The 20,848-nt window shown below is 44.6% G+C and overlaps 1 protein-coding gene across 1 annotated transcript in view; it reads left to right on the top strand.

The window, feature by feature from the left end:
- LOC143941307 (DNA topoisomerase 1-like) overlaps positions 1-20,848 on the top strand; it is a 132,769-nt gene that overhangs the window by 25,143 nt on the left and 86,778 nt on the right. The window contains exon 4 of the mRNA XM_077463330.1: positions 14,340-14,527. Within this exon, the coding sequence (XP_077319456.1) occupies positions 14,340-14,527 (188 nt within the window). The remainder of the gene's footprint in view (positions 1-14,339; positions 14,528-20,848) is intronic.

Genomic DNA, 20,848 nt, shown 5'->3' with positions numbered 1-20,848 from the left:
CAGAATTCTCTTTAGTTTTTTTATGGAGTCCCACTTTCAGCTGATACTGCTGGCCTTCCATTTAGAAAGTTTGGGTAGTCGTTCCCACATGGGCTTATCCTTTACCTCTTCCTTTTCTACATCAATTTCTATGAGGGTAACGTTTAAACATCTAGATGGCACTGTAGAATCATTCATGCCATAGGTTCCAAAATGTCAAAAATAGTCAACATTTTGACTTTTGACATTATTATACAGCGTTTATATAGCACCAACAGTTTGCGCAGCACTTAACAAAATGTAGGCAGACATTAGTTACAATACAATTTGGTACAAGAGGAATCAAAGGGCCCTGCTCGCTAAAGCTTACGATCTAGGAGGGAGGGTCAATTGATACAAAAGGTAATAGCTGTGGGGGATGAGCTGATGGAGAAAGTAAAACTGTGTATTAGAAGCAGGATAAGCTTGTTTAAAGCGGGAGTCCGTTGTTGTTTTTTTTTTTTTTTTTTTTTTTTTAAAGCCAGCATCTACAAGTACTGCAGCTGCTGACTTTTAAAATAACGCTTACCCGCCCAGCGCGCCCGCGATGTCGGCACCCGAAGCCCATCTCTCGATCGTCTCTCGGATGCTGCCGCCTCTATCTTTGGTATGGGAATCAGGAAGTGGAGCCTTGCGGCTTCATTTCCCGGTTCCCTACTGTGCATGCGCGAGTCGCGCTGCGCAATAAGGATGGTTCCCGCTGTCTCTGGGATCCGTGTGTTTCCCAGCAGGCAGCGGGGGGACCTTCGGAAAGGGGCGTAGATTCTGCGGAAAGGGGCGTATCTTCTGCAGAATCTATGCCGGAAGTGGGTGCAGATATCTGTACTGTACGGGTACCTGCACCCCCCTCCCCCCTGGAAGGTGCCAATTGTGGCGCCGGAGGGGAGGAGGGTTCCAATGAGCAGAAGCTTCACTTTAGGGTGGACCTCCGCTTTAAAGAGAAGGTTTTTCAGGGATTGTCTAAAGATGGATAGATTGGGGTTAGGGAGTTCCAAAGGATGGGAGAAGCTCTAGTGAAATCCTGTAGGCGAGCATGGGAGGAGGTGACAAGGGAGCTAGAGAGCAGGAGGTCTTGGGAGCACTGATGAGAGCGGCTTAGTTGGTATTTTGGGACTAGGTTAGGCTGCTTTCACACTGGGGCGGGAGCAGCGTCGGCGGTAAAGCGCCGCTATTTTTAGCGGCGCTTTACCGTCGTTTTAGCGGCGGTGTGCGGGTGCTAGCGGGGTGGTTTTAACCCCCACTAGCGGCCGAAAAGGGGTTAAACCCGCCCGCAAAGCGCTGCTGCAGCGGCGCTTTGCCGGCGGTATTGCCGCGGTGTCCCATTGATTTCAATGGGTACAAGCGGTATAGGAGCGGTGAATACACCGCTCCTTCACTGCTGCAAAGATGCGGCTAGCAGGACTTTTTTCACCGTCCTGCCAGCGCATCGCTCCAGTGTGAAAGCCCTCCGGCTTTCACACTGGAGTTAAAGGGGCCGGTTTTTTTCAGGCGTTACACAGGCGCTATTTTTAGCGCTGTAACGCCTGAATACCGCCCCAGTGTGAAAGCAGCCTTAGTGATGTAGCTAGGGACAGAGTTATAGATGGCTTTGTAAATTGTTAGTACTTTGAATTTTATTAGTTGGGTGAGTGGAAGCCAGTGAAGGGATTGGCAGAAAGGGGTGGAGGACACTTAACAGTTGGTAAGGTGGGTGAGTTTTGCAGCAGCATTCATTATGGACTAGTATATGTAAAGGTAGTCCAATGAGGAGTGAGTTGCAATAGTTGAGGCAAGAGATGACCAGGCAGTGAATAAGAAGCTTGCGGTGTCATTGGTTAAAAGGGAGATGTTGGAGGCTAAGACAGCATGATTTGGACAGGTATTGGATGTTGGGAAAGATGCCAGTAGAGAGGGAGAGGTTGAAGATATGAGTTAGAGTGTAGGATAGAGTCAGAGGGTGACTATAGTATTTGAGAAGGAACGGGATCCAACGGGCAGTAGGTTAGGTGGGCATTAGAAAAAAGTTTGACTTCTTCTTCTGTAGTAGTTGGGTTAAACAAGAGTTTTGTACAGGAGGACAAAGAGTGTAAAGTGAGGGAGATGTCTGTAGAGTGGAGGAAATCTCCAGATGAATTGTCTCAATCTTATTTTTGAAGTGATTGGCAATCTGGGCATTGAGTAAGTTAGTGGGTGGAGGTAATGGACAAAGTAGAGCGTTAAAAGTAGAAGAGTTGACAGGGACTGCTTGAGAGGGTGTGAATGAGAGTGATATAGTAAGCCTGTTTGGCCGCGTGGAGACAGGAATGATATTTTTTGAGGGCAGATCTATATTGGCTAAAAATCTTGTTGTGACTTTCTTATGCCACAGACACTCAAGAGCACGGCTGTTTTTTTAGGCTTTCGGTAATGTCTGTCTGCCAGGGTTGAAGCGGTCGCGGCCTGATTCTGTGAGGTCCAAGGTATCCAGGGTAGATGACGGTGAACTGTTGTAGATAAAAGTGGCCAGGTTGGGGCAGGACAAGGATGAGATTTTGACATAGAGACAATCTGTAGCAGAAAAAAAGAGAAGGGTTAAGATGGCGAAGGTTTCTACGGGTAATTGATAGTTGGAAGGCAAGGAGGAGGAAGACAAGGAGAGAGTGAAAAGGAATGTTGGAGAGGTTGCGTGGCGAGCATAGGTAGGAAAATGTGGTCAAGGCAGTTGGCAATAGAGTAAGTAGAAGCGTTTGCCCATTGTTTCAGGTCAAAAGAGGTTAGATTCAGAAATTTAGAAGTAGCAGGGAGTGTTGAGATCAATGGGGATTTAGAGTTGCCAATAATTGTTGGGATTTCAGAAGAGAGAAAGAAGGGTAGCCAGGCAGAGAAGCCATCAAGGAAGCTTGATACAAGTCCAGGCACCTATAGATCACAGTAATTCTCAACGAACCTGGAGAAAATAGATGAATACAGTGAGCTTCAAATGAGGAGAGGGACATGGGGATGGATGAAGAACCTGAAAAGTGCTTTGAGGGGATAGGAGGATTTCAACACCCACCCCCCCTTCTGTCCACCAGGCCTGGGAGAGTGAGTCCACGGGAGGCCACCATGGGAGAGGGCAGAAGGAGAAGGAAAGTCAGATTCTTGAAGCTATATCTCCGTAATTGCAAGTAGGTTGAAGGAGTTTGTGACAAACAAGTCATGGACGGTGGTAAGTTTGTTGCAAACCGAGCGGGCATACCAAAGGGCACAGGAAATGGGGAGGCTGGTTTTAGGCAGAAGAGGAATTAGATTGTTATAGATTGCAGCTGCTGGAAGAGGATAGGGGGTGCCAGGTATGTTGGCTAAAGGTAAATGATGGCGGTCCAGGATCTGGAGAAATATCTCCAGACATTAGGAGAAGCAGAAGGGTGAGAGAGGTGATAGAGTGTGACTTATGTGGGGGGGGGGGGGGGTGACTTATATTCACACTCTACTCTACAAGAAGGAAAAGTAGGGCGTGCATGATACAGAGTGGTGAGACTGAGAAGTAGACGGGATGAGGGGTTTTATGGGGAATCGGGACACCTGTAGTCTGTTGTAGATTTTCGCTTTGTGCATTCGCTGAAGTGCTGAGCCGAAGTGGAATATTTAATCCAATATGAATACTTTATCCAAAATGATAGTTGCCAATGCAACCCCTGCCTGGGCATCCCCTAGAGAAGGCCTAAGGGAGCAGGCCTGGATTTACTCCCTTTGCCACCCCAAGGCCGGGTCCTTCAATGCCGCCCCCCCCCCCCCCCCCCCCCCCCCCCCACACACACACACACACACACACACACACACACACACACACACACACACACACACACACACACACACACACCACCATTCTTGTCCTATATCGATGACTGCTACAATAGATCAAAAAAACATCTCCACACACGAGAACACTGAAAATAACTGGCTTTAATTGTACAGACTGAAAATACTCTGTAATGCAGAAAATGGCTTTTAAAGATTATAACAATCAGAAACTCCCTACAATTTTTTTAGTTCTAACTTTTCTTTTGGCAAACTCATTGATAATATCTTCGTAGGACAAAGTATTTAAAAGTTTGGACTCAATGGCAAGTAAAATTAAACTGTTCCGTCTTTCTTGAGCCAAAGATGACCATAAACCATCAAACGCTGCCACTGTGCCCATCCCATCAAATTTTAAAACGTTCTACTTTTCCAGTTCTACACATGGGGTGCAGGAGCCAGGGGAGGAGAAAGAAGACCTACCTTGTCTCCCTGGCCAGCTCGGCTTCGAATCTGATCAATTCCTCCACACTGTTGCTGCTAGTTTCACTTGACCCGACTCCACTCCATACCACGGTCAGACTCCTCTGAGTCCGATCACGCTTGCTTACCTGCAGCATAGGGTGGGGCCAGAGCGTCAGTGGATCACCACCTTCCACGTTTGCTGTGTCCCCCACATGGCTTCTCACAAACTGCAAATAGGACTTCTTATGACTTTCTTTCTCCAATGTCTTTCTTCTTGTCACTCTTCCATAAAGGGCAGATTTGTGGAGAGACGACTAATAGTTGTCCTGTGGACAGATTCTCCCCCCTGAGCTGTGGATCTCTGCAGCTCCTCCAGAGTCACCATGGACCTCTTGGCTCTTCTCTGATGAATGCTCTCCTTGCCCGGCCTGGTCAGTTTAGGTGGACGGCCATTGCTTGGTAGGTTTGCAGTTGTGCCATACTCTTTCCATTTTCCGATGATGGATTGAACAGAGCTCCGTGAGATGTTTAAAGCTTGGGAGATTTTTTTTTTTTTTATAACCCAACCCTGCTTTATACTTCTCCACAACTTTATCCCTGACCTGTCTGGTGTGTTCCTTGGCCTTCATGATGCTGTTTGTTCACTAAAGTTCTCTAATAAACCTCTGAGGGCTTCACAGATCAGCTGTATTTATACTGAGATTAAATGGACTCCATTTACAAAGTAGGTGACTTCTGAAGGCAATTGGTTCCACTAGATTTTAGTTAGAGGTATCGGAGTAAAGGGGGCTGAATACAAATGCATGCCACACTTCATGTGTTTGTAAAAATCTTAAAACATTTTATCGTTTTCCTTCCACGTCACAATTATGTGCCACTTTGTGTTGGTCTATCACATAAAATCCCAATATAATACATTTTCTTTTTTTGGTTGTAACATGACAAAATGTGTAAAATTTTAAGGGGTATGAATACTTTTTCAAGGCGTTGTACATTTTCTGTGGGGGGAAGGTGTGTGTGTGTGTGTGTTGCAAAGATGTAGAAACCCAGCGATGGCCTCCCTGCTGGTTACCTTGACCCTGATTATGACCAGCAAGAGAAGGAAGCCCCTTCCCCACTCAGGGCCAGATTAAGAGCATCATGTGCTTGGTGCTGAGGATTTTGGTGGACCTTTTACTGGGCACCCCTCTGCTTTCCAAGAGCCTGTGCTGGCATGTGCCCAAACTCAAAAGTGCGCAGCCACACAGGCATAACACTAGGGAAGCCTGGCATTTGATTTGCCAAGTTTCTGTAAGGGCCGTGCATTGGCGTTCCCTCTGAGCTGAAAGAGTGCAGCTGCGCAGGCCTAACACTATGGAAGCCCCAGACTTCTGTAAGAGCCCTGCATTGGCTTCTGTTAGGACTGCTCATGCAGTGCCCAGTGACGCAACTAGAACCTTCAGGGCCCCGATGCAAGAAACCATGAAGGGCCCCCCTGAACCCCCGTCAGGGCCCTTCCCTCCGAGTCGGCGGTGGAACTCCAGGGCGTGGTCACAGGTATGACCTTTGTGAGCCCTGTAGTTCCACCACTGGTATCAGTCGTTTTTTTTTTTTTTAGGTGCCCCATTGGGGGACTGTCCCTAGGCAGGATGGGGTCCCCATCCCCAGAAGAGATGAGGTCCTTTTCTCCAGGGCAGATGAAGTTGCTGCCCCCAGGTGAGAAGGGGTCCCCATCCCCAGGGGAGGTGGGGGTCCCTGTCCCCATGTAAGAAGGGGTCCCTGTCCCCAGAAGGAGATGGGGTATGTAATGGTGTGTGGGGGATGGGGTCCTCTCACTCACCATGACCAAGCTGTAGGCCGCACACTCATCCATGTTGGCCTGGGCTCCATCCAGTGTGCTGGACGGGCGATCAGCATATCTCCCAGAAAGACCTTTCATAATCTGTGTATGACGGGGGAGGAGGGGGGCTGACAGACAAGCCTGCAGTGTCCTCCAGGGGGCTCTCATAGGGCTGCACTGCATCTGTGTGCTTAAAGTTTGTTTACCCGGGAGAAGTATGCAGTGCAGTGTGGGCCGGACTCGGTGTGGGCGGGACTCTGGCTGGGGAGAACAGACATCGGACTGAGCGGCAATGCATGGAGCAGGAGAGGGGTACTCTGAGGAGCCGGCCGAGGACACAGGTCATGCGGGGAATGCACAACTAAAGAGCAGCCAGTGCGATAGTCGAGCATGGAACTCTGCTAGTCACCCTCCACCTCCAGCCACCCGTGTGCATGGTGCACTGGCACCCCTAGCTGCCTATGCTGCTGCCAGCCATATGTAGAGGGGGCTGCATGGGCCCCTTGCATCACAGGGCCCGGTTGCGGTCACGACTGCTGCACCCCCTATAGTTACGCCCCTGGCAGTGCCCATTATCAATCCTACCACCCTGCCCCTGGAAGTGCATGTGGAATGCAGGCCCCTTCAGGGGAGATTTCTTTCCATTGGCCCATTGCTTTCCATGTCCTTTTTTTGGGTGGCTGGGCCTATATTAAGGTGGGGCCTGGAGCTGCAGCTCCAATAGCCCCTATGTTAATCCAGCCTTGTCCCCACTGCACCAAAAGCAGACTTTCCATCCTGGATTGTGGTGGAAGGACTTTTTTTTTTTTTTTTAACAACTGAAAAAAAAAAAAATACAGCCTGAAATGTAAGAGTTGTACTTTCTCTTACTGAAGATAAATGAGAGCCTCTGTGAGCTGGATTTTGTGAATTTTCAGTGTGTATGATTAATGACTTGAATCTCAAACAGAACAGATAAAACGGGGGGAAAACTGCACGGATTTCGAGCATCGCGCTTGCCAAACCGGCTAAAATCTAAAGAGTGGCAACACCTGCCGCTTAATTCCCTGTGCCTGTCCACAGCGCCGCTCCATGATTTTCTAATGCGGTCAGGGGGTGGGGGGAGGGGGAGGGATGCACCATGTGCAAAACCCCGTGAGTGTGCTGAACATGGAGGGTCTCCAGAGAAGGAACGAGCTGGCACAAATGTCATTCGGAGAACTGGGAACGTGCTGGTCCCTGTGGCTTTCGGGTCTCTTCTACCATCCAAGAGGCGGAAAAGAGATGAAATTCGTACCAAAACTTTCTGGCCAATTTTTTATTCATTTATAGTCGTCTACAACAGCGATCAACCAGAAAAGGGTGGCTACAAACTTATTTTAAGGAACCCTGTCCCCAATATAAAGGGAATGGCACAGAAAAATCAAAGTCTTTGAAATGTTTGCAGTGTTTTTCTTCCCGTGAATGTTGTACTGACCTTCCAATGTACCTTCTGAACTTGAGCTACCAAACGTGACTTCTTCAGGGAGTCAATAAATTTGGTGTGTATCTGCCACAGGGTGGTCCTGGGGATACATTACAAAAAAGCACACATGCCACGTCCCGATTAATTAACTTTTCTTTAAAAAAAAACAAAAAAAAAAAAAAACCTCAACAAGAATTGACAATGATGGACTTTTTAGGCATAGAATACAATACAGAAAATAATTTGCATAAACAGGATAACCATTAAGAATCAGCTCAAAGATATTTAGATGCTCTACATGTTTCGTGTTCATCATAACGCTTCATCAGGAGCTTATAATTTTTCTAAAAATAGAAAAAAACATAGCATTAAGAGTTTGTAATAAGACAAAATAATTAGTCATAAAAATTGTACAATTCCCAGAATAATTACAAATACAAAGAAAGGGTTAACAAAGGGGAATGGAGGGAGGGGAGAAAAAAAAAAACACACAAAACCCTTCTGTAGGACTATTGACTAATTGGGACAACATGGGAACGGGTATGACATTTTCGAACATAGAAATAAATATAAACAAATCATATACAGGGAGGAGGAAGGAAAAAAAAAATATATATATATATATATACCTTATTTGCCGGTGTATAAGGCGACCCGGCATATAAGACGACCCCCTAATCTTACAGGACAAAAACGCTTTTAAAACTGTACTTACCGTATAAGACGACCCGGCTTCCGAGGCTTCATATTTCTTCCTTCTTCCTGCATTTGCTGGAGCCAATCACGGCGAACGATGTATTCTATTAATGAATACAAAGCCTGCTTGGATTGGCAGAGGCTGTAACATCATCAGCCCACGCCTCTCTGACTCTCCAAGCCAATCCGAGCAGGCTTTGTATTCATTTGAATACATCGCTCACCAGGATTGGCTCAGCGGTATATACTGTATGTAGCCGAAGCTACATACAGTATTACCGAACACCAAGCAGCCATCCGAGGGGCTGACCCGGCGTATAAGACGACCCCTGCTTTTTGGCCAATTTTTTTTACATGTAAAAAGTCGTCTTATACGCCGGAAAATACTATATATATATATATATATATATATATATATATATATATATATATATATATATATATATATATATATATATATATATATATATATATATATATATATATAATATTATATTATATAATTTTTTTTTTTAAGTAGTTTACTTAAAATATATATATTTTTCTCCTCCCTGTATATAATTTATTTGTTTATATTTATTTCTATGTTTGAAAATGTCACACCCATTCCCATGTTGTCCCAATTCGTCAATAATAATACAGAAGGGTTTTGTGTGATTTTTTTATTTTTTTTCTCCCCTCCCTCCTTTTCCCCTTTGTTAACCCTGGGAGCAAGTTTATTATCTTTCTTTGTAATAATTCTGGGAATTAATTGTACAATTTTTATGACTAATTATTTTGTCTTATTACAAACTATCTTAATGCTATGTTTTTTTTCTATTTTTAGAAAAATTATAAGCTCCTGATGAAGTGTTATGATGAATACGAAACATGTAAAGCATTTAAATATCTTTGAGCCAATTCTTAATTGTTATCCTGTCTATGCAAATTATTTTCTGTATTAATGGTCAATCTTTCCTTGATGTCCTTATGTTGGATACCTATGAGAATTATATACAGAATGTGATGTACCTCTAATACGCTAGACAGGATAGGAAGTATTGAGATCTGGTTTGTTTTTGTTTTTTTTTTCTTTTTAGAAAAATAAAAATTGTTTTAAATGTATTTACTTCTTTTCCCCCTTTCTTCTGTTATATTTATATCTATGCCTAAAAAGCCCATCATTGTCAACAATTCTTGAGGGGTTTTTTTTTAAGAAAAGTTCTTCAGGGAGTCAATTTCTTAGATGGCCTGTTTTATTTCTATATAACAGACCTCTTTTGAAAAAGTGGCTTGCTCACTCTTGGTGCTGGCCCAGCTCCTCTGCAAAGAATATGCTTTAAATGTGTAAAAGGCACAAATCGCCTTAAGGTGAAGAATGTTTGAAATAATTAATCCGGTGAAGGTCTCTTTGAATTGTCCCCGATGTCAATATAAAACCCCCAAATAAAGCTGTTGGGGGGCAAAATGCAAATGCTTACCTCTCCTGTTGTGCTTTCAATTAAATGTGGCTCCCCGAAGTCCAGAAGGGACACTGCCAGGGCTGTCTACCTCCTGTGTTTATTTTGCCTGTATCCTTTTTGCTACTTTGCGGCAAAGTAAGGAGGCTACAAACACTGTAGTCCAATGTGCTTTTACTAAACCAGAATGCTGTACTTATAATTTATTACAGGTACTTGTACAGCGCCATCAATTTACGCAGCTCTTTACGTATATTTTGTACGCTTGCATCAGTCCCTGCCCTCAAGGAGCTTACAATCTAAGGTCCCTAACTCACATTCATACATACACATACTAGGGCCAATTAAACTGGCTGCGATATAAGCCCTATCCCTCAAATAAGCCCTACCCTGAAAATAAGACCCACAAGGACTTTAACTAGGGCTTTTTTGAGGGGTATGGCTTATATTGCAGCCATCATCGACAATCACGCTAGGTCTTATTTTCTGGGAAACGGGGTACAAGCATGTCTTTGGCGTGTGGGAGGAGAACAGAGTACCCAGAGGAAACCCACGCAGGCACAGGGAGAACGTGCAAACTGTGTGGGTAGTGCTGTGGTTGGGACAAGTGTAGGAAAACCATACAAGATCTACAAAGTATTGCAAATATGCGTACAACACACATGCACAAGCTACCTAACCTTCCTAGCAAATTAGTTTTGACAATGGTCTGTATGTGATAGGGGTTACACTATAAAGTCACTTAACTTCCATTATAATGGCCCTTACTATCTCTGTAGACAATCAGGACTACAGGCTGCAGCAAGTGGAGGAATCCGGGTTCTCTTGTAGTATATATTTAATGTAATCCCCAAGGAAAGTCACCCTGGCACAATCAATTATTTTTTTTTTTATCTTATGGAGGTCCCCAGGCACAATATTCTTTGGTTTTATAGACTTCCCTCAATGGCACGATCTTCTATGGTCTTATGGAGTTCCCCTGGCTGAATAATCTTTAGTCTTTGGAGTCCTACTTTCAGCTTGTGCTGCTGGCCTTTTATTTAGAAAGTTTGGGTAGTCATTCCCACATTGACTTATCCTTTTACCTCCTTCCCTTCTACATTAGTTTCTATGGGAGAAGCATTTCATAATTTCAAAATCTAGGCGGAACTGTAGAATCATTCATGCCATAGGTCATATATGTGAAAGTCAAGCTGTTGACGTAGCCTGGGTGCAGTGTTTGACCAGAACTCTTCTAAAGCAATGGGAGCTGCTAAGAATGTATACATTGCCCATCAAGTTGTTTACATGTGCCCAGTATACAAAAAAATAGTATCCATTTTCCCATTGTATTAGAGGACAGCACATGCAAACATTATTCCAATGACATTTAAGAAATGTTCCCATTTCTGATGTTGACTCTCCACGCCGCAGCTGCCCAAATTTACCACCCATCTGAAAGACCCATGTTTCTGTCAGGAACCATGAAACAGACTGAGACAGAAGTACAATCAAATCACACTTTTTTTATTAATAAAAATAAAAAGGTAAATGGAAAAAAGCGTAGTCAAACATAGCCAGAGTCCAGTAGCCAGATCGGGTAGTCAGCCAGTCTAAAGTTCATAAACCAGATCGGGTAATCGGCCAGTCCAGAAGTCAGGGATCCAAGGAGAGCAACTGCAAGCAGGAAAGAAGCCAGGAGTGATGTCAGCAAGCCAGTCTTGAAACAGAAGGAGATGGTTCCTAGTGATGTGACCAACGCGAAGGCAAAGGAAAGAGTTAGCTGGAAGGCTTTAAATAGGCAGGTCAGAGGAGCATCATCGGGAACAGCTGGTAACTGTGGAAAGAGAAGAGAGCTGGCAATTAGCCGACAGCTGAGCGGCCAGCCCAGAGGAGGAAGGGCTAAGCCAGCCCTGACAGTTTTATTAGGAGTTCTACCCATTATTCCTAGTGCCGGATGTTTTTTTTTTTTTTAATATGTTTACATATTTATGGACCTTCCCAGGTCCAAATTAATTGAGTAGAATGAAGTTGAGGTTTTTCACAACAGTCCCAGTTTCTCATGTGGCCCCTTAGGAAAATGAATTGCCCACCCGTTATCTAAGGACCAGCAAAGCTATCTGCAATGTTTTACACTTTTCTTTTTGGTTTATATGGGCAGTTTATATAATGATATAAAAAAATAGGTGAATGGTATTCATGAATCATCAAGAACTCAACTCATAATTTGTTTTTTGAATACACCTTTATGAAGAAATTGGCCTTATTACATGTTTATCATTTGCAGCTCTAGTCGTTTTTTTTTTCTCTGTTACACTTTCGGTGAAATGGAAAGTTCACCTGAGTCCACAAAGCCTAAACTGACTTCCAGGTAGGAGGTCTTATTTCAGAAGTGGAATCCTTATGAAGTCTGAATAATGAGCAGAACTTTATGTGCCTTCCCGACAAGGGGCTGATTGCCTGTTTGGAGAATAAAACGTTTATTCCTTTTATTATTATTTTTTTGTTCTGAAACGAACCACAGACTTCTCAGAACAAGTTTTGTCTGCTTACCAAGAAAAGTCAATGTAATAAAAGCACTTACGCAGAACTTGTTATATATGCGCCCCCCCCCCCCCCAAGGGCTGCTAACGGGTAAATCCGTCACTTTAGCAAAGGTAGATTGAGTTTCTTCTGCCACTTCCGGTCTTTAACTCCCCTCCATTGTTCACCAAGGTCACCCTTCCCATTGAAGGACCAAACCTCCCAACTTTCAGAGATGACAAAGGGGGACAACTTTTACCACCAACTACACAGCCAATGAAACGCCGCCCTTGCCAAGCCCCCCAGTTACCACCAACGAAGAACTATGCCAACAAGATTGGTTAAGCCCACAAGTGCATCTTTTCACCACTTTTACTTTTTTATGGGATTTCCTAATAACGATTATAATCATTTAAAATAAGGTTGGACAAAGTTTTTTCTTTGTCCAAGGGCCTTGGCTATGGAATGCTCTACCAATCAACATCCGCCTGGAAGAAAATCACCTGGCTTTTAGGAAAAAAACTTAAGACCTTCCTCTTTTAGCAGATGATCAAAGCTCGCCACAGCGCCTAGAGGCGATTCAGTTCGCATTGTGCGCTATACAAGTATTTCATTCATTCATTCATTCATTATGGTTGTGGTTTTTTAGGTTTTTTTTTTATTTTATTTTTTTATACCGTTGTAGTACTACCCCTGTAAAAGCCACTAAATGAAGTGGTTCTACACCAGAGCAGAGGCCACGGATCACACAGGCAATAGTCCATTCACTCTGGCTCTATTCAACAGTCTACAGTTTTTTTTTTATTTATTGCTTGCAGAATTTGTAACAGGGAGGGTTTGGGTGGTCTGGGATACTCCAGAAGTGATGATTTGTAACAGGACACACTTCACTAGGTGCAACATCTTTGAGAAGACTAAACCAGGGGAAGGCCAAAAATGAGACCCTGAAGGAGCAGTCTCAGAGCTACCCCAAAAGTAGACTGGGCGTCCTATGATGTCTAGCCGGATAAGCCACAATCGCATGCCCGTGGGGGCAGTGCGTCGATCGGTGGTGCTGTGTGCCACTCTGACACACCACATCTCCGATCGTGGTAAGGAGCCTCGGACAGAGGCTCCTTACCGCGTAATCAGTTGTGACCAATCACAGCTGATTCCAGCGTGAACTAGGAAGTGACGATAAATGGCTTTCCTTGGTTCGCTCTGATGGGGAGCGGATCAGCGGCTCTCCTTGTCGGAGGGGGGGGGGGGTCTGCGCTGATTATCAGCACAGCCCCAATCAGTGCCCATCAGCTGCCAGTGAGTGCTCCATCAGGAACACCAATTAGTGCTCGTCAGTAACACCTGTCATTACCAAATCAGTGTTGCCCATCAGTGCCACCTGTCAGTGCTGCGTCATCAGTGCACCAACAGTGAAGGAGAAAAACAAAATTTATAACAAAGACATTTTGGTCTCTTTTAGTTTAGCAAAAAATAAAAGCCCCAGTGTTGATCAAATACCACCAAAAGAAAGCTCTATTTGTGGGAAGAAAATGATAAAAAATGTTGTATTGGTACAATGTTGCATGACCGCACAATTGTCATTCAAAGTGTGACATTTGTCCTGGGCAGGAAAGGGGGAAGCGCCTAGTATTGAAAGTGTGCTAGACCCCTCGACAATTTATATTCTCCCCTAGACACTTACTGGGCACACCTCCCCAGGGATTGGCTGAAGCACAATAAATATTCAGGCGGTCTATTTGACTTGTCAAGCTCTCTGTTCTGGAAGCCTCCAGAATGCAGGGGGGAAACCATCGAACCTCTGCAGCCTGTGGAATCTAGAGCAGCCCTAAGAAATCAACAGCCGCTCCAATGACTACAGGTGAGCCTAAAACTAAAATTTACATATTACCCTATACTAGGAGCATGCTACACAGTAGAAAAGAGGCACAGAGATGGAGGGATTTGGTTTTAAAGGGGAACTTTCCCTCCCTTTTTTTTTTTGGGGGGGGGGGGGGCAGAAGTTTCAAGACTGACTTGAGACCTGCGCACTCCACACACAAAAAAAATCTTGAGACTCCTGGGTTTCCCAAATGCGTCCATGTAGCCTAAAGGCATTTTAAATTTGTTAATATGTCTCAAAAGCATAATGTTTGCCATTTGGTATTGTTGGGGAAAACTAGATCTCCTCTGTAGTTTAAATATTCTAATACTTTTGATCTCCCCTTTGCCCTTGCAATAGAAATTGAAAGAAGAGAACCAGAGGATTGTGGAGGAATATGGTTTCTGCCTCCTGGACCATCACAGAGAGAAGATTGGGAACTTTAAGATTGAGCCTCCCGGCTTGTTTCGGGGGCGAGGTGACCACCCCAAGCAGGGCATGTTAAAAAGGAGGATTGTGCCGGAAGATGTCATCATCAACTGCAGCAAGTAGGTCCCCCATGAATATGGCAAATTTCTTGTATTTCCATTATCTAAGCGTAAAATGCATATTTTATTCGAGAAAACTCTAGGCTTCACTGTACCTCTTCTGCACGCACTGTATGACCTCAATCTACGTTCAACTAGGGTAGACTGAGGACATCTAGTGGTGAAAAGGGGTTACCGCAGGGGACAGGAAGCCGCAGACTGTGCTGCACTGTTTGGTGTTATCGGTTCACTGTGAACTACAGTGCACGTCTGCCATTTTGCTATGGAGAAGGGGGTGTTATGTAGTACTATGTCTTAGGTTGACAATACTGCACCTCCATAGATGCAGTGCAGGTAGTAAGCGTTTGTCATCCTAGATATAGGTAACAGACGGCCAGCACTCTGGAAAATGTTGACAGCAAGATTTTACTTCCCACCGTAAAAAAAAGTATAATAAATGGGACCGATGTTTCTGTGAAGCAAAGGCCCCCCATTTTATCAAGATGAAAATATAATAGATGACTGCTTCGGTGGAGGGGGGACCTTTGAACCCACAAATCGGTCTTGCTTATCTTATGTGCTGTGAAGTAAAAGCTTGCTTCTGACATCTTTTGAAGTGCTGGCTGGCCATTACCTGTCGTATGTAGTACTATTGATTGCCGCACACCTGATCTTGTGCAAATGACCTTAAAGTGATAGTCGGGGTCTGGACCTGAACCCGGGACCTCTGCTGTGTCTGGCAGTATCTCTTCTTGCTAATACACCTGAAGTGCTGGACAGCTCCCTACCTGATTACTTGGACAACATTGCCTTGGTGTTCTTTGTAAACCTTCATCCTTTTGCTCCTCCCTTCAACTTCCTGATTCAGACCATGCCTTGCACTTCCTTTTTACCAGATCATTGTGCTCTCTCCAGCTGATATCTTGCTCCTTTACGTACCTGCAGCTGTTATCTCAACTACCACTCGTTGCCACCCTTGGCTTGTTCCTCGACCACAATTCCGCTTAATCCCAACCTGCAACCGCTTGTTACCGTCCTTTTTTGGCTTGTTTGCTGACTAAGCTTCTGCTTGATCCCAACCTGCTAAATCTGCCACTGGACCTCGGCTTGCTCACTTCCTGGTGGGGCGATCCTGGGGACGGCGACCTGGCACTAACAAGCAGCAAAACCCATCCCCACCATCAGGAGCTCTGGTGAATACCGGTTAGTTCTAGTGCATCCGCCAGTGTGACCTGCTTGTGTACATATCCTGCTGGTGAGAGCCTCTCTACTGCTATTACTACTGGTCTCTGAGCCGGACCCGTGACATGCATGTGTGCAGGGATGAACTTTTTCTAAGACGCGCGGAGAGTGTTGGCACCCTAAGACCAGCAATGGTAATACTGGCAGGATCACCAAGTAAAAATATGGGATTTGACAGAATAAAATGCAGCCCGTCATACCTGGTAAGCTTAAATAGATCACTTTTTTTTTTCTTGGATTTAGGTTTAGAAACGCAGCTTTATTTTGGCATTTCAGTAGAAGCCTGCTTTAAGTTCTGTCATTGGTCTTGCCTTTTTTCACCAGGTGTGCTCAGGTTCATTTGCACCCAAAATTTTGAGCTTCAGTGCCAGATTAAACTCTGTGGAGGTCCCTAGGCAGTGGAAAGCTTGGGACCCCCTCACCAGTGTCTGGAGGTTTCTTGTGCACGCCCTCTAGTGGGATAGCCTTGAACTAAGTAGTGCGCACGTCAGCCACTAGATGGAGATGACCATCAATACTTTACAGCCGTGGCCAAAAGTTTTTGAGCATGACACAAAAATATTTTCACAAAGTCTTCCTCAGTTTTTTTTTTTTTGTAATTGTTTATTTTAAATTTTCAACATCATACAGAAGAAAATATACATGAAATATTAATATTAACATATCGAGATTGCAGGCATACTTTGATTACAAGGCATACAAAATCTAAACATATAGAGGCATAGTGATGTGATTAAAGTAGTGATCTTCTACCGTATCTTTAACCGCTTCAGGACCGCCGTATTGCCAATGTACGTCAACACAATGGCACAGGCAGGCACAATCACGTAGATGTACGTGATTGCCTTCCAGCGGGTGGGGGGTCCGATCGGACCCCCTCCCGTTGGATACGACGGCCCGGTTCGCTCCAGGAGCGCTCCGTGATGAGGGGATGGCCGTTCGTTTTCGGCCACCCCCTCTGGATCGCTCCTGGCCAATGAGAAGCTTCCTCCCACTGTGTATTGTTTACACAGGAAGGAGGAAGTGATGTCATTCTCCTCGGGGCGGTCTTTTTGACCGGACTACGAGGAGAAGAGTAAAAGTAAGTGTGCACCAACACTACACTGACATGTAGGTACACACAGGCACACAAACCCCCCCCGATCCCCCCCCCGATCCCCCCCCCCGATCGCCCCCCGATCCCCCCCCGATCCCCCCCCAGTCACAGTGTCACTGATTGCATTGATCATTTCTTTACTGATCAATGCATTCAGTGTCAGTTGTGACAGTAAAAACTGTCAGGACAGTTAGTGTTAGGTCCAGGGTAGCCCCCTATCACCCCCCAATAAAGATTTAACCCCCTGATTGCCCCTAGAGTTAACCCTTTCACCCCCTTTTGCCAGTGTCACTAAGCGATCATTTTTCTGATCGCTGCATCAGTGTCGCTAGGTAGCTAGTTATTTTTTTAGGTTCACCGCCAGGTTTTTATATCGCTAGGTACCCCGATATAGTACCCAATAATGGTTTTAACCCCCTGATTGCCGCTAGTTAACCCTTTCACCCCCTTTTGCCAGTGTCACTAAGCGATCGTTTTTCTGATCGCTGCATTAGTGTCGCTACAGTCGCTAGGTAGCTAGTTATTTTTTTAGGTTCACCGCCAGGTTTTTATAGCGCTAGGTACCCCGATATACTACCCAATAATGGTTTTAACCCCCTGATTGCTGCTAGTTAACCCTTTCACCCCCTTTCACCAGCGATCACAGTATAAGTGTCACTGGTGACGCTGGTTAGCCAGTTAGTTATTTAGGTTCCCCGTCAGGTTTTTATATAGCGCCAGGGACCCCCATATACTACCTAATAAAAATTTGAACCCCCTGATTGCCCCTAGTTAACCCTTTCACCACTGATCACCGTATAAGTGTTACGGGTGACTATGGTTAGTTTGTTTTTTATAGCATCAGGGCACCCACCATTTATTACCCAATAAAGGTTTAACCCCCTGATCACCCGGCGGGTGATATCAATTAGGTTTTAGGGTCAGGGTCTGCGTCGCCCCAGGCAGCGCTAGGTTAGTGCCAGTACCGCTAACACCCACACGCAAAGCATACACCTCCCGTAGTGGTATAGAATCTGAACAGATCAATATCTGATCTGATCAGATCTATACTAGCGTCCCCAGCAGTTTAGGGTTCCAAAAAAACGCATTGTTAGCGGGATCAGCCCAAATACCTGCTAGCACCTGCGTTTTGCCCCTCTGCCCAGCCCACCCAAGTGCAGTATCGATCGATCACTGTCACTTACAAAACACTAAACACATAACTGCAGCGATCGCAGAGTCAGGCCTGATCCCTGCCATCGCTAACAGGTTTTTTGGTAGCATTTTATATTCAAATCCGGAAGGCAGTGCTTGGTTTTCGGGGTCCCGTACGCGGCTAGGCTCCCAAAAAGTCCCCCACATGTGGTATCCCCATACTCGGGAGAAGCAGCAGAATTTATTTTGGGGTGTAATTTGACTTATGCCCATAGCATGTGTGAGCAATATATCATTTAGTGACAACTTTGTGCAAAAAAAAAAAAGTTTGTAATATTCCCGCAACTTTTGGCAAAATATAAAATATTCCATGGACTCAACATGCCTCTCAGTAAATAGCTTGGGGTGTCTACTTTCCATTATGGGGTCATTTGGGGGGGTTTTGTGCTATTTTGGCATTTTATGGCCTTCGAAACTGTGATAGGTAGTGAGGAGTTAAATCAAAAATTTGCACCCTTAGAAATCCTGAAGGTGGTGATTGGTTTTCGGGGTGCCGTGCGCGACTAGACTCCCCGTACTCAGGAGAAGCAGCAGAATGTATTTTGGGGTGTCATTTCACATATGCCCATAGCATGTGTGAGCAATATATCATTTAGTGACAACTTTTTGTAAAAAAAATTATTTTTTTTTTTTTTGTCATTATTCAATCCCTTAGGACAAAAAAAATAAATATTCAATGGGCTCAACATACCCATCAGCAATTTCCTTGGGGTGTCTACTTTCCAAAATGGGGTCATTTGGGGGGGATTTGTACTGCCCTGCCATTTTAGCACCTCAAGAAATGAGATCGGCAGTCATAAATTAAAAGCTGAGTAAATTCCAGAAAATGTACTCTAGTTTGTAGACGCTATAACTTTTGCGCAAACCAAAAACCAATATACGCTTATTGACATTTTTTTTTCACTAAAGACATGTGGCTGAATAAATTTTGCCCTCAATGTATGACTAAAATTTAGTTTATTCGATTTTTCTTATAACAAAAAGAAGAAAATATTTTTTTTTTTCAAAATTTTCGCTCTTTTTCCATTTATATCGCAAAAAAAAAAAATCGCAGAGGCAATCAAATACCATCAAAAGAAAGCTCTATTTGTGGGAAGAAAAGGACGCAAATTTCGTTTGGGTGCAATATTGCATGACCGCGCAATTACCAGTTAAAGCAGCGCAGTGCGAAATTGCAAAAAGACCTCTGGTCCTTAAGGTGTTTATTGGTCCGGAGCTGAAGTGGTTAAGGGGGTTATAGACAGAAACTGTAAACAGAATATGTAACTTCAAAGAGACCTTTAAGGAAAAAAAAATAGATTTCAGACCTTCTCTCGGGGACATGTATGTATCCAGGTTTAACTAAGTAGGAGCAATCCCATCAGAGCCATATGTAGACTCATCCCATGTTGACCAAATTTTAGAAAATTTCTGCATCTTACCCTCCACTACGGCCGTCAAGTGTTCCATTCTGCGTATGTCAGCTACAGTGGTGATCAATTGCGGAAGTGTAGGTGGAGAGGTGGACAACCATAACCTGGGTATGACCCTTTTAGCAGCCAATAAGATGAAGGACAACAATCTGCGCAAGGCCTTAGAAATACCACTTCCTCAGTTTTTATGATGGCGATTTGCATACACTCCAGAATGTTATGAAGAGTGGTCAGGTGAATTGCAATTACCAAATCATGCTAGCCATGAAAACGATCCCATAAAACACTTCCACTGCATTTGTGAAGACGGCTTCAGGGGGCCCAAGAAAGTCCAGCAAGCACCAGGACCGTTTCCTACAGTTGATCCAACTGCGGGGATGGGGGGCACAACCAGTGTAGAGCTTGCTGAGGAATGGCAGCAGGCAGATTTGAGGACATCGGTGTCAGAAACGATGAATCCGACTGAGACAGAAGTACAGTTAAATTACACTTGTATAATAATAAAAAAAAAGGTAAATGTAGTCAAAACATAACCACAGTCCAGGAGCCGGAACAGATCGTCAGATAAGCCAAAATGTCAGGAAGCCAGGGATCAGCGTAGTAGAACAGCAAGCAGGATCTGGAGCCAGAAGGAATGTCAGCCAAGCAAGTCTTTTAGAGATGTGACCAAGGTGAAGGCAGAGATCATCTGGACGGCTTAAGTAGGCAGGACTGACGAGAAGGATATCAACAGGTGAGTCATTGTGGAGAGAGATAGGAGCTGGCAATTAGCCGACAGCTGAGCGGCCAGCTTTGAGGAGGAAGGGCTGAGCCCGGCCCTGACAATCGGTAAGCACAGTGAGGAGAAAACTTTTGAAGGATGGCCTGGTGTCAAGGGCAGCAAGGAAGCCACTTCTCTCCAGGAAAAACATCAGGGACTGTTCTGCTATAAAACATATCCAATAAAAAAAAATCTAATTTCTTCATCAATTTTAGGCCAATATGTATTCTGCTACATGTTTTTTGAAAAAAAAAAAAAAATCCCAATACGCGTATATTGATTGGTTTGTTCAAAGGGTATAGCATCTACAAATTATGGAATATATTTACCGTATATACTCGAGTATAGGCCGACCCGAGTATAAGCCGAGCCCCCAATTTACCCCCAAAAAACTGGGAAACCTATTGACTCGTGTATAAGCCGAGGGTGAGATATGCCTGTCCATCCCTGTGTGTGTCCGTCCATCCCTCTGTGTCCGTCCATCCCTGTGTGTCCGTCCATCCCTGTGTGTGTGTCCATCCATCCATCCCTGTGTGTGTGTCCATCCATCCATCCCTGTGTGTGTGTCCATCCATCCATCCCTGTGTGTGTGTGCGTCCATCCATCCATCCATCCCTGTGTGTGTGTGTGTGTGTGTG

The sequence above is a fragment of the Lithobates pipiens genome, unplaced genomic scaffold (genome assembly GCF_037356315.1).
Source record: "Lithobates pipiens isolate NorthernLeopardFrog02 unplaced genomic scaffold, aLitPip1_a1.2 Scaffold_10, whole genome shotgun sequence".
Classification (NCBI taxonomy): domain Eukaryota; kingdom Metazoa; phylum Chordata; class Amphibia; order Anura; family Ranidae; genus Lithobates; species Lithobates pipiens.
This window is presented reverse-complemented; position numbering and strand designations above follow the sequence as displayed.